General features: G+C 49.4%; 1 protein-coding gene across 1 annotated transcript in view; it reads right to left on the bottom strand.

The window, feature by feature from the left end:
- The window catches only part of LOC118767051, an 88,006-nt gene that overhangs the window by 52,905 nt on the left and 20,101 nt on the right, over positions 1-15,000 (bottom strand). The window contains exon 5 of the mRNA XM_036510998.1: positions 3,593-3,816. Coding sequence (XP_036366891.1) covers positions 3,593-3,816 — 224 coding nt within the window. The remainder of the gene's footprint in view (positions 1-3,592; positions 3,817-15,000) is intronic.

The following is a 15,000-nucleotide window of genomic DNA, read 5'->3' as shown; positions in this document are numbered from 1 at the left end:
TTTTAGTTAGTGTTGATCTAAGTTCAAGGAGTCTTTGTTCACGAATATATGTATCCAAAACTCTGGTACTGATTCTTTTCACTAGATTAAAAGGTGTATTAATTTTTATGTGTTTTGGGTGGCAAACAATAGGTATTGTTTAGAATCTGTGGGTTTATAAAAGATGTGTGTTTCTATGTGGCTGTTAACTATTTTAATTATCATGTCTAGAAAAGGGAGTTGTTTACTGTTGTGTTCCATAGTGAATTGTATATCGCTATGTATGTTGTTAAGCATTACTTTCAAATCAAGGAGCTTGTCCAAAGTATGAAGCAATCATCCAAATACCTCTTCCAATTCTCCTTTAAATAGCAATTAAAAGAGGCGCCATAATTTTCTAGTGATGATTGGTATAACTTATGTTCTAGGTAACCCTTTACAAGGTTTGCAATCACTGGAGCAACTCTGGTTCCCATTGCAATTCCACATTTTTGTCGATAGTAAGTTGTATAGAACATGAAATAGTTGATCAGCAAGATGAATTTGAGTGCTTCGATTATGAATCTGTGATTAATGCGTCTTGGGATCTCTTTTGGGTATTTTTCTAGCCAGAATGTGATTGCTTCTATACCATAGTCATGTAGGGTATTGGTGTACATAATCACCACATCGAAAGATACAGTAAAGGTTCCTTCCTTTACTGTATTCGGGAGGTGGTTAGTTAGTTAGTAAGTTAGTTAAATTTTTGGCCCAAAAAGCAAAAAGCAAGGCCATGTAGGGGGACATGGAGTTATGTACAGGGTGGTGTTCATGTAAAGAGTTCAGGCCATTTGTGGTCAAGAGAGACTTCGAACCGAGCGGTCGTCGGCATCTTCACTATCTCGTCCAGCAGCTTAATCCACGGATCCGCAACCCGGACGGAGAAAGCCCCTCTCCTTCGGTTGAGATTAAATCGTCGCAGATAGAGCTTTTCGGAGTGACCCCGCAGCCGACGCTCTGGAGCAGGAGTGAAGAACAGCTCTTTCGAGAGGTTACACTTTCCGCTTATGATGTTGTGGGCGAGAATGAGATCTCCACGGCGTCGTCGTTTTTCTAGAGAATAAAGATCAAGCGTCTTCAGCCATTCCTCAAAAGACAAATTCTTGAGACCAAGAACCATGCGGGTAGCCAGCTTCTGAACTCTTTCGTGATGCTGTATGTCTTTGAGGAGATAAGGAGAAGAGGCTTGAATCCCGTACTCCGATATGGGTCTCACCAGCGTGACATAGAGCGGTAGGAATATGGCTGCTGTGAGCATTCCGAATGACCGTCGAATCAAGAACAGAACTCTGCGTGTTTTGTTGGCAGCATGGACGCACTGGGCCGAAGGCGAAAAGGAAGAACCACGAAGATACACAGGTCCTTTACCTGGTCGGTCCTCTCCAGCAGCAGACGACCCGGCTCGAAATCAAGTTGAGTTGCAGGAGGAGAGCCAACAGGCAGATGACAGCACTTTGACACGTTCAGGCACAGGTCCCATTCGTTGGACCATCTCCAAATTTGGTGGAGGCATCGACGAAGATCCTCTATATCACCGCGAGGAGCGACCAGTTTGACATCATCGGCAAATAGAAGGGTGTGTTGCGTGAGGTCGTCGGGCAAGTCATTTATGAAGACTAAGAACAATAAGGGCCCAAGCACTGAACCTTGAGGCATGCCACTGCTCGCACTGGAGACGTCGGACAGCAAACCATTAACTTGGACTTGGAAGGAGCGATCTGAGAGGAAGGCACCAACCCATCGTACAATATCCGGATGGAAACTATATGCTTGAAGCTTGACAAGTAATAGGCGGTGGTTTACCGAGTCAAAAGCTTTGGCAAAGTCCAATAAAACGATGTCAACAGCATCATCATCATCCCAGATACGCATCACCAATTCTTCCATTACCAGTAAGTTGGCCAAGCATGATCTCTTCGGCACGAAGCTGTGTTGGGAATCAGAGATAGAGACTGTGTTTTGGAGGTGGAGCATCAAACTTTTCTTAAGGATGGTTTCGAACATCTTGCTGATTATTGAAATAATCAAGGTAACTTAAAAATAATTAAGGTAACCAGACTAAGCTTAGGAGAAAGTAAATTTAGCCTGAAGTGCAAATTGCAGTTTGAAAACAGATTTGAAGTGGTGCATAGAGGGAGCTTTAAACAGATCCATCAATGCGACTTACCATCATTCGAATTAGTTTGAGGCAGATGGAACTATTCAAAATGTGCAGAAGAAACGTTGACAGAGTTCAAGAAAACCTGGTAAATGTGTCAGGAGATAGGAATTTCAAAACAAAATGTCCATCACGTTTTAAAGCACAGTTATTGTAAAAGTGACATTTCAAGAATCATCCAAGCCCTCAATGAAGATGATGCAGAGTCAAAGAGTAGGGTCTTGGCAAAATGTGTAGAAGAAATGTTCCAAAAGACTGTGGCATCTTAGGCAAGTGTCTTCTACTATAGCCCCGGGCCGACCAAAGCCTTGTGAGTGGATTTGGTAGACGGAAACTGAAAGAAGCCCATTGTAAACATGTATATATATATATATATATATATATATATATATATAGGCATAGGAGTGGCTGTGTGGTAAGTCGCTTGCTAACCAACCACATGGTTCCGGGTTCAGTCCCACTGCGTGGCACCTTGGGCAAGTGTCTTCTGCTATAGCCCCGGGCCGACCAATGCCTTGTGAGTGGATTTCGTAGACGGAAACTGAAAGAAGCCTGTCGTATATATGTATATATATATGTAAGTGTGTTTGTGTGTCTGTGTTTGTCCCCCTAGCATTGCTTGACAACCGATGCTGGTGTGTTTACGTCCCCGTCACCTAGCAGTTCGGCAAAAGAGACCAATAGAATAAGTACTGGGCTTACAAAAGAATAAGTCCCGGGGTCGATTTTCTCGACTAAAGGCGGTGCTCCAGCATGGACGCAGTCAAATGACTGAAACAAGTAAAAGAGAGTAAGAGTAAATACCAAACAAAATATTTCCTGATGTTTGCAATTCCACTGCTTTGCTTCATCAGCAGTGTCTGAGACCAGAATGACCATCAGTTTGAAAATAAAATCTGTTTGTCGATTCTATTAAATTTTGAAAATGGAATGTAGCTTAATAAACATCGACTTTATAATTATTCAGTGTGTGTATAAAATTTTTGGTGACACTGTATATATAACTAGCAGTATCGCCCGGCGTTGCTCGGGTTTGTAAGGGAAATAACTATATAAGCATTTTTAGAGATGTAAAGTATAATCGCCATCTCAATATGGCTAACCACAAAGGGGGGTGTTACTGTAGCTTTTTACGTTCTGAGATTTAATAATACATTTTTAGAGAGTTACTTCCCTTATATAATAACGAAAAAAATGCATTAAAAATAGGAAAAACTGATGGTAGTTTTTTTAAAATCGTAGATTCATCGTAGACACGCGCTAATACCCAGGAGGGCTCGATATGAATCACGACTATAAGATACCCGAATTTGGTTAAACTGCACCGCAAAATGTGGGAGTAGTTAGGAATCTAAATCGGAGGAGACAGACACTCACACAACTTCACCTTTATATATATATATATATAAACCTTACCTCAAGTTCATCTTTACGTCGACGATGCATTCTCTCAACATCCTCACTGTCGTAGTTACGTATTTCCATTGGCTCTTCTTTAAGTTTCTGAATTTGTCGTGTGTCGACCCAGGCTTTTGATGAAGGACTAGGTGGGATCTGTTGGCCGTTGGCATCTACCTTTAAGCCACAAAGTGGACTGCCCGATGATGACCTAGCCGGAGCAGAACGACTACGCCGGGACCCTGAAAATATAATAGATCTAGTTATGATGTTTTGCCATCACCTACGAATCTAGTAAGATGGAACGTCTTAGAGAATGACGTCTGCAAATGTGGAAAAGTCGGTACATTAAAACATATTCTTTCCAACTGTTCATTAACATTGAACAGGTACACATGGAGGCACAACTTGGTCCTTAAGGTTATCTTCAATGCTATAAAGAACCAAATTCATCTCAACAACACCGAGGAAAAATCGTTAAAAGTACCATCAAGAGAGTTCATTACCTTCGTGCGACCAGGTCAGCAGATCCGTTTCAAGGAGAAGATCAAGAAACTTCCTGAGAAAAATGAAAAGTGGAACGGCTATTGGGAGGTAACTGCAGATTTACCTGGGTGCCAGGTTTTCTTTCCCATCCCAGTTTCGAAAAAACCAGATATTTTGATGTCGTGTGAAAGAAAGAAAGTTGTAAATATAGTCGAGCTAACGGTTCCTCACGAAGATAATATGGACGCTGCTCGGGCTCGAAAATTAAACCGTTGTGAAAACCTCCTCGAGGAATGTGAAGACGCAGGCTGGAAAGCGGAACATTTTCCTATCGAAGTCGGATGTAGAGGGTTTGTAGGACACAGCGTGAGACGACTGTGGTGTGAAAGAAAGAAAGTTGTAAATATAGTCGAGCTAACGGTTCCTTACGAAGATAATATGGACGCTGCTCGGGCTCGAAAATTAAACCGTTATGAAAACCTCGAGGAATGTGAAGACGCAGGCTGGAAAGCGGAACATTTTCCTATCGAAGTCGGATGTAGAGGGTTTGTAGGACACAGCGTGAGACGACTGTTGTTATCGTTAGGCCTAACTCATCTTAAAGTCAATACCACCATGACCGATATCCAATCTACAGTGGAGAAGGCTAGCCACTGGATTTGGTTAAAAAGAGACAATGAGCGATGGCTAGAAGGATATTGAGTTTAACTTCATAACCAGCTGATCTAGCAAGCGGGGCCTCATATCAGTGAGGGGGGGCTGGTGCGCATTGATGCCGTCGAGAGGTAGGCCCCGAAACGGCGCGCATTCTCTCCTGATGACCCCATACACTTGCTAGCTTCCGATATACGGAGCTTTTAACTGGTAGCACTTGCATGTGCAAGTTGTTTGCAAGATATCGAGGGAAATCTCAACAATCCAAATACAAGAAACCTGTATACTCTGTATTCCTCAAAATCCTCTTTCGCAATTTTGACCTATCAGCTGTTTGGTGCCGCCATGATTACTGTCATGATAGTGATAGTGAAGATGTGCCAGCAGCACAGGTGCCAGACAAGGCTGGCAACGGTTGGATGGTACCTTTTACATGCCGCCGGCACAGGTACCAGACGAGGCTGGCAATGGCCACGATCGGATGGTGCTTTTTACGCGCCGCCAGCACAGGTGCCAGACAAGGCTGGCAACGGTTGGATGGTGCCCTTTACGTGCCACCAGCACAAGTGCCAGATGAGGCTGGCAATGGCCACGATCGGATGGTGCTTTTTACGTGCCGCCGGCACAGGTGCCAGACAAGGCTGGCAATGGCCACGATCGGATGGTGCCTTTTACGTGCCACCAGCACAGGTGCCAGACAAGGCTGGCAACGGTTGGATGGTGCTTTTTACGTGCCGCCGGCACAGGTGCCAGACAAGGCTGGCAACGGTTGGATGGTGCCTTTTACGTGCCACCAGCACAGGTGCCAGACAAGGCTGGCAACGGTTGGATGGTGCCTTTTACGTGCCACCAGCACAGGTGCCAGACAAGGCTGGCAACGGTTGGATGGTGCCTTTTACGTGCCACCAGCACAGGTGCCAGACGAAGCTGGCAATGTCCACGATCGGATGGTGCCTTTTACGTGCCACCAGCACAGGTGCCAGACAAGGCTGGCAACGGTTGGATGGTGCCTTTTACGTGCCACCAGCACAGGTGCCAGACAAGGCTGGCAACGGTTGGATGGTGCCTTTTACGTGCCACCAGCACAGGTGCCAGACAAGGCTGGCAACGGTTGGATGGTGCTTTTTACGTGCCGCCGGCACAGGTGCCAGACAAGGCTGGCAACGGTTGGATGGTGCCTTTTACGTGCCACCAGCACAGGTGCCAGACAAGGCTGGCAACGGTTGGATGGTGCCTTTTACGTGCCACCAGCACAGGTGCCAGACAAGGCTGGCAACGGTTGGATGGTGCCTTTTACGTGCCACCAGCACAGGTGCCAGACAAGGCTGGCAACGGTTGGATGGTGCCTTTTACGTGCCACCAGCACAGGTGCCAGACGAAGCTGGCAATGTCCACGATCGGATGGTGCCTTTTACGTGCCACCAGCACAGGTGCCAGACAAGGCTGGCAACGGTTGGATGGTGCCTTTTACGTGCCACCAGCACAGGTGCCAGACAAGGCTGGCAACGGTTGGATGGTGCCTTTTACGTGCCACCAGCACAGGTGCCAGACAAGGCTGGCAACGGTTGGATGGTGCTTTTTACGTGCCGCCGGCACAGGTGCCAGACAAGGCTGGCAACGGTTGGATGGTGCCTTTTACGTGCCACCAGCACAGGTGCCAGACAAGGCTGGCAACGGTTGGATGGTGCATTTTACGTGCCACCAGCACAGGTGCCAGACAAGGCTGGCAACGGTTGGATGGTGCCTTTTACGTGCCACCAGCACAGGTGCCAGACAAGGCTGGCAACGGTTGGATGGTGCCTTTTACGTGCCACCAGCACAGGTGCCAGACAAGGCTGGCAACGGTTGGATGGTGCTTTTTACGTGCCGCCGGCACAGGTGCCAGACAAGGCTGGCAACGGTTGGATGGTGCCTTTTACGTGCCACCAGCACAGGTGCCAGACAAGGCCGGCAACGGTTGGATGGTGCCTTTTACGTGCCACCAGCACAGGTGCCAGACAAGGCTGGCAACGGTTGGATGGTGCCTTTTACGTGCCACCAGCACAGGTGCCAGACAAGGCCGGCAACGGTTGGATGGTGCCTTTTACGTGCCACCAGCACAGGTGCCAGACAAGGCTGGCAACGGTTGGATGGTGCCTTTTACGTGCCACCAGCACAGGTGCCAGACAAGGCTGGCAACGGTTGGATGGTGCCTTTTACGTGCCACCAGCACAGGTGCCAGACAAGGCTGGCAACGGTTGGATGGTGCCTTTTACGTGCCACCAGCACAGGTGCCAGACAAGGCCGGCAACGGTTGGATGGTGCCTTTTACGTGCCACCAGCACAGGTGCCAGACAAGGCCGGCAACGGTTGGATGGTGCCTTTTACGTGCCACCAGCACAGGTGCCAGACAAGGCTGGCAACGGTTGGATGGTGCCTTTTACGTGCCACCAGCACAGGTGCCAGACAAGGCTGGCAACGGTTGGATGGTGCCTTTTACGTGCCACCAGCACAGGTGCCAGACAAGGCTGGCAACGGTTGGATGGTGCCTTTTACGTGCCACCAGCACAGGTGCCAGACAAGGCTGGCAACGGTTGGATGGTGCCTTTTACGTGCCACCAGCAGAGGTGCCAGACAAGGCCGGCAACGGTTGGATGGTGCCTTTTACGTGCCACCAGCACAGGTGCCAGACAAGGCTGGCAACGGTTGGATGGTGCCTTTTACGTGCCACCAGCACAGGTGCCAGACAAGGCTGGCAACGGTTGGATGGTGCCTTTTACGTGCCGCCGGCACAGGTGCCAGACAAGGCTGGAAATGGCCACGATCGGATGGTGCCTTTTACGTGCCACCAGCACAGGTGCCAGACAAGGCTGGCAACGGTTGGAGGGTGCCTTTTACGTGCCGCCGGCACAGGTGCCAGACAAGGCTGGAAATGGCCACGATCGGATGGTGCCTTTTACGTGCCACCAGCACAGGTGCCAGACAAGGCTGACAATGGGCATAATCGGATGGTGCTTTTTACATGCCGCCGGCACAGGTGCCAGACAAGGCTGGCAACGGCCACGATCGGATGGTGCCTTTTACGTGCCACCAGCACAGGTGCCAGACAAGGCTGACAATGGGAATAATCGGATGGTGCTTTTTACATGCCGCCGGCACAGGTGCCAGACAAGGCTGGCAACGGCCACGATCGGATGGTGCCTTTTACGTGCCACCAGCACAGGTGTCAGACAGGGCTGGCAAACGGCCACGATCGGATGGTGCCTTTTACGTGCCACCGGCACAGGTGCCAGACAAGGCTGGCGAACGGCCACGATCGAATGGTGCTTTTTACGCACCACCAGCATGGGGACCAGGCGAGGCTGGCAAACGGCCACGATCGGATAGTGCTTTTTACGTGCCAGACGAGGCTGGCAACCAGCTGCGGTCGGATTGTGCAGTTTACGTGCCACTGGCACAGGGGCCGGACGAGGCGGGCAAACGGCCACGATCGAATGGCACTTTTTACGTGCCGCCGGCACAGGTGCCAGACAAGGCTGGCGAACGGCCACGATCGAATGGTGCTTTTTACGTGCCACCGGCTCAGGTGCCAGAGGAGGCTGGCAAACAGACCACGATCGGATGGTGCTTTTTACGTGCCGCTGGCACAGGTGCCAGGGGAGGCTGGAAAACAGGCCACGATCGAATGGTGCTTTTTACGTGCTACCGGCACAGGTGCCAGGGGAGGCTGGAAAACAGGCCACGATCGAATGGTGCTTTTTACGCGCCACCAGCATGGGGACCAGGCGAGGCTGGCTAACAGCCACGATAGGATGGTGCTTTTTACGTGCCACCAGCACAGGTGCCAGATGAGGCTGGCAAACGGCCACGATCGGATGGTGCTTTTTACGTGCCCCCGGCACAGGGGCCAGACAAGGCTGGCAAACGGCCACGATCGGATGGTGCTTTTTACGTGCCGCCGGCACAGGGGCCAGACAAGGCTGGCAAACGGCCACGATCGGATAGTGCTTTTTACGTGCCAGACGAGGCTGGCAACCGGCTGCGGTCGGATTGTGCTTTTTACGTGCCACCGGCACAGGTGTCAGGGGAGGCTGGCAAACAGGCCACGATCGGATGGTGCTTTTTACGTGCCGCTGGCACAGGTGCCAGACAAGGTTGGCGAACGGCCACGATCGAATGGTGCTTTTTACGCACCACCAGCATGGGGACCAGGCGAGGCTGGCTAACGGCCAGGATCGGATGGTGCTTTTTAGGTGCCAGACGAGGCTGGCAACCGGCTGCGGTCGGATTGTGCATTTTACGTGTCACTGGCACAGGGGCCAGACAAGGCTGGCAAACGGCCACGATCGGATAGTGCTTTTTACGTGCCAGACGAGGCTGGCAACCGGCTGCGGTCGGATTGTGCATTTTACGTGCCACTGGCACAGGGGCCGGACGAGGCGGGCAAACGGCCACGATCGAATGGCGCTTTTTACGTGCCGCCGGCACAGGTGCCAGACAAGGCTGGCTAACGACCACGATCTAATGGTGCTTTTTATGTGCCACCGGCTCAGGTGCCAGGGGAGGCTGGCAAACAGGCCACGATCGAATGGTGCATTTTACGTGCCGCCGGCACAGGTGACAGACAAGGCTGGCAACGGCCACGATCGGATGTTGCTTTTTACGTGCCGTCGGCACAGGTGCTAGACGGGGCTGGCAACGGCCACGGTTGGATGGTGCTTTTTACGTGCCACCGGCACGGAGGCCAGGCGAGGCTGGCAAACGCCCACGATCGGATGGTGCTTTTTATCTTCGATTGAGATGAAATCGTCGCAGATAGAGCTTTTCGGAGTGAGCCCGCAGCCGACGCTCTGGAGCAGGAGTGAAGAACAGCTCTTTCGAGAGGTTACACTTTCCGCTTATGATGTTGTGAGCAAGAATGAGATCACCACGGCATGGTCTAGGGAGACATGGAGTTATGTACAGGGTGGTGTTCATGTAAAGAGTTCAGGCCACTTGTGGTCAAGAGAGACTTTGAACCGAGCAGTCGCCGGCATCTTCACTATCTCGTCCGGCAGCTTATTCCACCGATCCGCAACCCGGACGGAGAAAGCCCCTCTCCTTCGATTGAGATGAAATCATCGCAGATAGAGCTTTTCGGAATGACCCCGCAGCCGGCGCTCTGGAGCAAGAGTGAAGAACAGCTCTTTCGAGTGGTTACACTTTCCGCTTATGATGTTGTGAGCGAGAATGAGATCACCACGGCACCGTCGTTTTTCTACAGAATAAAGGCTGAGCGTTTTCAGACTTTCTTCAAAAGACAAATTCTTGAGACCAAGAACCATGCGGGTAGCCAGCTTCTGGACTCTTTCGAGATGCTGTATGTCTTTGAGGAGATAAGGAGAAGAGGCTTGAATTCCGTACTGCAATATGGGTCTCACCAGCGTGACATAGAGCGGTAGGAATATGGCTGCTGTGAGCATTCCGAATGACCGTCGAATCAAGAACGGAACTCCGCGTGCTTTGTTGGCAGCATTGACACACTGGGCCGAAGGCGAAAAGGAGGAATCCACCAAGATACCCAGGTCCTTTACCTGATCGGTCCTCTCCAGCAGCAGACGACCCGGCTCGAAATCAAGTTGAGTTGCAGGAGGAGAGCCAACAGGCAGATGTCAGCACTTTAACACGTTCAGACACAGGTCCCATTCGTTAGACCATCTCCAAATTTGGTGGAGGCATCGACGAAGATCCTCTATATCACCGCGAGGAGCCACCAGTTTGACACCGTCGGCAAATAGAAGGGTGTATTGCGTGAGGTCGTCGGGCAAGTCATTTATGAAGACTAAGAACAATAAGGGCCCAAGCACAAGGAGAAGAGGCTTGAATCCCGTACTCCAATATGGGTCTCACCAGCGTGACATAGAGCGGTAGGAATATGGCTGCTGTGAGCATTCCGAATGACCGTCGAATCAAGAACGGAACTCCGCGTGCTTTGTTGGCATCATGGACGCACTGGGCCGAAGGCGAAAAGTATGATCCACGCTAATTATTTTAGGTGCCTGAGGGGTCATGAACAGACATGGACATCTTCTTGGCCTAATCACTCTTGCTTCAGCAGACATCCTGGGACAGTTGGAAAGGGGAGAGAGAGAGAGAGAGAGGGGGAGAGTGATCGTGGGCATTTGCCAGACTCGTCTGGCACCTGTGCCGGTGGCACGTAAAAAGCACCCACTACACTCATGGAGTGGTTGGCGTTAGGAAGGGCATCCAGCTGTAGAAACACTGCCAGATCAGACTGGGCCTGGTGCAGCCCCCTGGCTTCCCAGACCCCAGTTGAACCGTCCAACCCATGCTAGCATGGAAAACGGACGTTAAACGATGATGATGATGATATATATACATATGTAGCACCCACTACACTCACGGAGTGGTTGGCGTTAGGAAGGGCATCCAGCTGTAGAAACACTGCCAGATCTGACTGGAGCCTGTTGCAGCCTCCTGGCTTCCCAGATCCCGGTCGAACCGTCCAACCCATGCTAGCATGGAAAACGGACGTTAAACGATGATATGATGATATATATATATATATATGTGTGTGTGTGTGTGTATATGTATGTAGATGTATATATATATATATATAGAAAATAGTAAAGAGTGAATATATTTTCTATATATTCACCCACGTGCTTTCACAAACCAACTTTCTTATCTATATATATATATATATATATATATATATATATATATATATATATATATATATATATATATATATATATATATATAAGCGGGATCAGCCATCTGAATGTGGCTAGGGACAGGGCGGGGTGGTGGGGGTGTTACTGATGCATTTAGCCCCAGGCGACTATAGACGTCACCAGAAGAGCCGACACCATCACGGTGTCCTTGCTAGCCTGTAAAGGGAGAGGCTGATCTCCCTTTACAGGCTAGCAAGGACACCGTGATGGTGTCGGCTCTTCTGGTGACGTCTATAGTCGCCTGGGGCTAAATGCATCAGTAACACCCCCACCACCCCGCCCTGTCCCTAGCCACATTCAGATGGCTGTTCCCGCTTATATTACAGAGCAGTTACTGTTTATACCTCGCTCAGAGATTTATTATTATTATTATATATATATATATATATATATATATATATATATATATGTGTGTGTGTGTGTGTGTGTGGTGTGTGTGTGTGTGTATATGTATGTAGATGTATATATATCTTTTATCTTTTACTTGTTTCAGTCATTTGACTGCGGCCATGCTGGAGCACCGCCTTTAGTCGAGCAAATCGACCCCGGGACTTATTCTTTGTAAGCCCAGTACTTATTCTATCGGTCTCTTTTGCCGAACCGCTATATATATATATATATATATATAACAAGGTAAAGTTTTTTTATTTTTCATGTACTTCAGAGAGGAGGAGAGAGTGATACAAAGGGGCAAGGCACACTGGCTTACATTTAACACTAGTTTATGACAAGTGAGGGCGCGTGGCTTAGTGGTTAGGGCATTCGGCTCATGATCGTAAGGTTGTGAGTTCGATTCCCGGCGACGCGTTGTGTCCTTGAGCAAGACACTTTATTTCACGTTGCTCCAGTCCACTCAGCTGGCAAAAATGAGTTGTACTTGTATTTCAAAGGGTCAGCCTTGTCACTCTCTGTGTCACGCTGATTATCCCCGAGAACTACGTTAAGGGTACACGTGTCTGTGGAATGCTCAGCCATTTGCACGTTAATTTCACGAGCAAGCTGTTCCGTTGATCGTATCAGCTGGGACCCTCGTCGTCGTAACCGGCGGAGTCAAAAGAAAAAAAGTTTATGACAATCAATTGTTACAACATCAAATACATTTCAGATACATTTAAGAGGTCATGCACGTGACAACTCAATACATCATACAGGTATACCATAGATCAAAGCAATTAAACATGCAGGTACAATATAACAGTCCGATAACAACACATCAAGGTCAATACATCAGCATTTCAAAGGTACACGTCCGAAGACACAGTTCTATTTCAAAAGACATCAACAAGTCATATACAGTTCAAAGGACATTACAGGCCTAACACCCGAAGACATATCAATACACAATTCACGTACCTTACATTAGCCAACGCCTCATACTGTACCTCATCTCCACCGTCACCTATTCCTCTGTATATATCTCTCTCTGTCCCAATGCTCCAAGACCGCCGACTGATTAAATTCCAACCGCTCGCCTCGACTCCCAAAAACCGACTGCTCGCTTTGACGACCGAATACCGACTGTCTCTATCACTACCCTCAATCTGTCTCTGCACACTAATATCCTCTGTATCTGCTCTCAGCCCTATCTGCCTAACTATATCGACGCTGTCACTGTCATTCTCTCATGACAGCTCTCAGATCCCTTACTCTGTCTTTCTCACTACTTTCTTCTTCCTCTTCTTCACTGTCACTAGATTCTTCCTTACACTATCTTCCTCGGCCCTCACATCTCTCTGACCCCTAATCGACCGGCACAAGGCCAAAGGTCCCTCCAAAAGCCATTACACTTCCAGTAAACAAAGGGCTGTAGCTTTTTATTCCAGACTTTCCGTCTCACCTCTCAACAAAGTAGGTCAAGAATACTGTACCGGCCGAACCACAAAAATATATTATATATATATATATATATATATATATATATATATATATATATATATATATATATATATATATAACTCTATAAGATGCACCAAGTGTAGCTATGGACACATAAGAGGTGCAGCAATGTCAAAGGAAGGCTAACTAGGAAGATGGTTTTTTGTATGTGGCAGATGCTCAGGAACAATTAACACTGAAGATGCTCTGAGACCAACTTCCGTCACTTTCCAGGGAGAAAAGCTAGAAGTAGTTGATAGTTTCCGTTACCTAGGTGACCAAGTCAGTAGCGGGGGCGGGCGCGCTGAGAGTATAACTGCTAGAGTAAGAATAGCCTGGGCAAAGTTTAGAGAGCTCTTACCTCTGCTGGTGACAAAAGGCCTCTCGCTCAAAGTAAAAGGCAGACTGTATGATGCATGTGTACGTACAGCATGCTACATGGTAGTGAAACTTGGGCTGTGACTGCTGAGGATTTGCGTAAGCTCGCAAGAAATGAAGCTAGTATGCTCCGATGGATGTGTAACGTCAGTGTTCATAATCGACAGAGTGTAAGTACCTTGAGAGAAAGTTGAACCTAAGAAGTATCAGTTGTTGTGTGCAAGAGAGACGTATGCGCTGGTGGTATGTCATGTGATGAGAATGGCTGAAGATAGTTGTGTGCGAAAGTGCCACGCCCTGGCAGTTGGGGGACCTGTGGAAGAGGTAGACCCAGGAAAACCTGGGTCGAGGCGGTGAAGCACAACCTTCGAACTTTAGGTCTCACCAAGGAAATGACCAGTTGACCGAGACCTTTGGAGGTATGCTGTGCGTGAGAAAACCCGGCAGACCAGTGAGAACAGTCAAAATCAAGATCAAACCAAATTGAGGGTCGATCAACATCAGGGCCCCCGTGCAGGTGACACGTAAAAGTACCATCCGTTCGTAGCCGTTCGCCAGCCCTGTCTGACCCCCCGTGTAGGGTGGCACGTAAAAGCACCATCCGTTCGTGTTCGTTGCCAGCTGGCCTGGCCCCGTGCGGTGACACGTAAAAGTACCATCCGTTGTGGTGGCGTTGCCAGCTCTGTCTAGCCCCCGTGCCGGGGGAACGTAAAAGCACCATCCGTTCGTGGCCGTTTGCCAGCCCTGTCTGGCCCCCATGTCGTGTGACATGTAAAAGCACCATCCGTTTGTGTCCGTTGCCAGCCTCGCCTGGCCCCGTGCCGGTGACACGTAAAAGCAGCCATCCGGTTGTGGCCGTTTGCCAGCCCTGTCTGGGCCCCCATGTCGGTTGGCATGAAAGCACCATTCGTTCGTGCCCGTTGCCAGCCTCGCCTGGCCCCCGTGCCGGTGACATGTAAAAGCACCATCGTTTCGTGCCGTTTGCCAGCTCTGTCTGGCCCCCGTGTTGGTGGCACGTAAAAGCACCAGCCGTTCGTGTCCGTTGCCCGTGCCGGGGAAGTAAAAGCACCATCCGTTCGTGGCCGTTTGCCAGCTCTGTCTGGCACCTGTGCAGGTGGCACGTTAAAAAGCACCCACCACACTAACGGAGTGGTTGGCGTTAGGAAGGGCATCCAGCCGTAGAAAGCACTGCCAGATCTGACTGGGCCTGATGAAGCCGTTCCAGCTTCACAGACCCCAGTTGAACCGTCCAACCATGCTAGCATGAGAACGGACGCTAAATGATGATGATGGAGGTGATGATGATATATGTAGCAC

Source organism: Octopus sinensis, linkage group LG18 (assembly GCF_006345805.1).
Source record: "Octopus sinensis linkage group LG18, ASM634580v1, whole genome shotgun sequence".
Taxonomy (NCBI): Eukaryota; Metazoa; Mollusca; class Cephalopoda; order Octopoda; family Octopodidae; genus Octopus; species Octopus sinensis.
The sequence above is the reverse complement of the archived record's forward strand: the minus strand, read 5'-3'. Positions and strand labels throughout refer to the sequence as shown.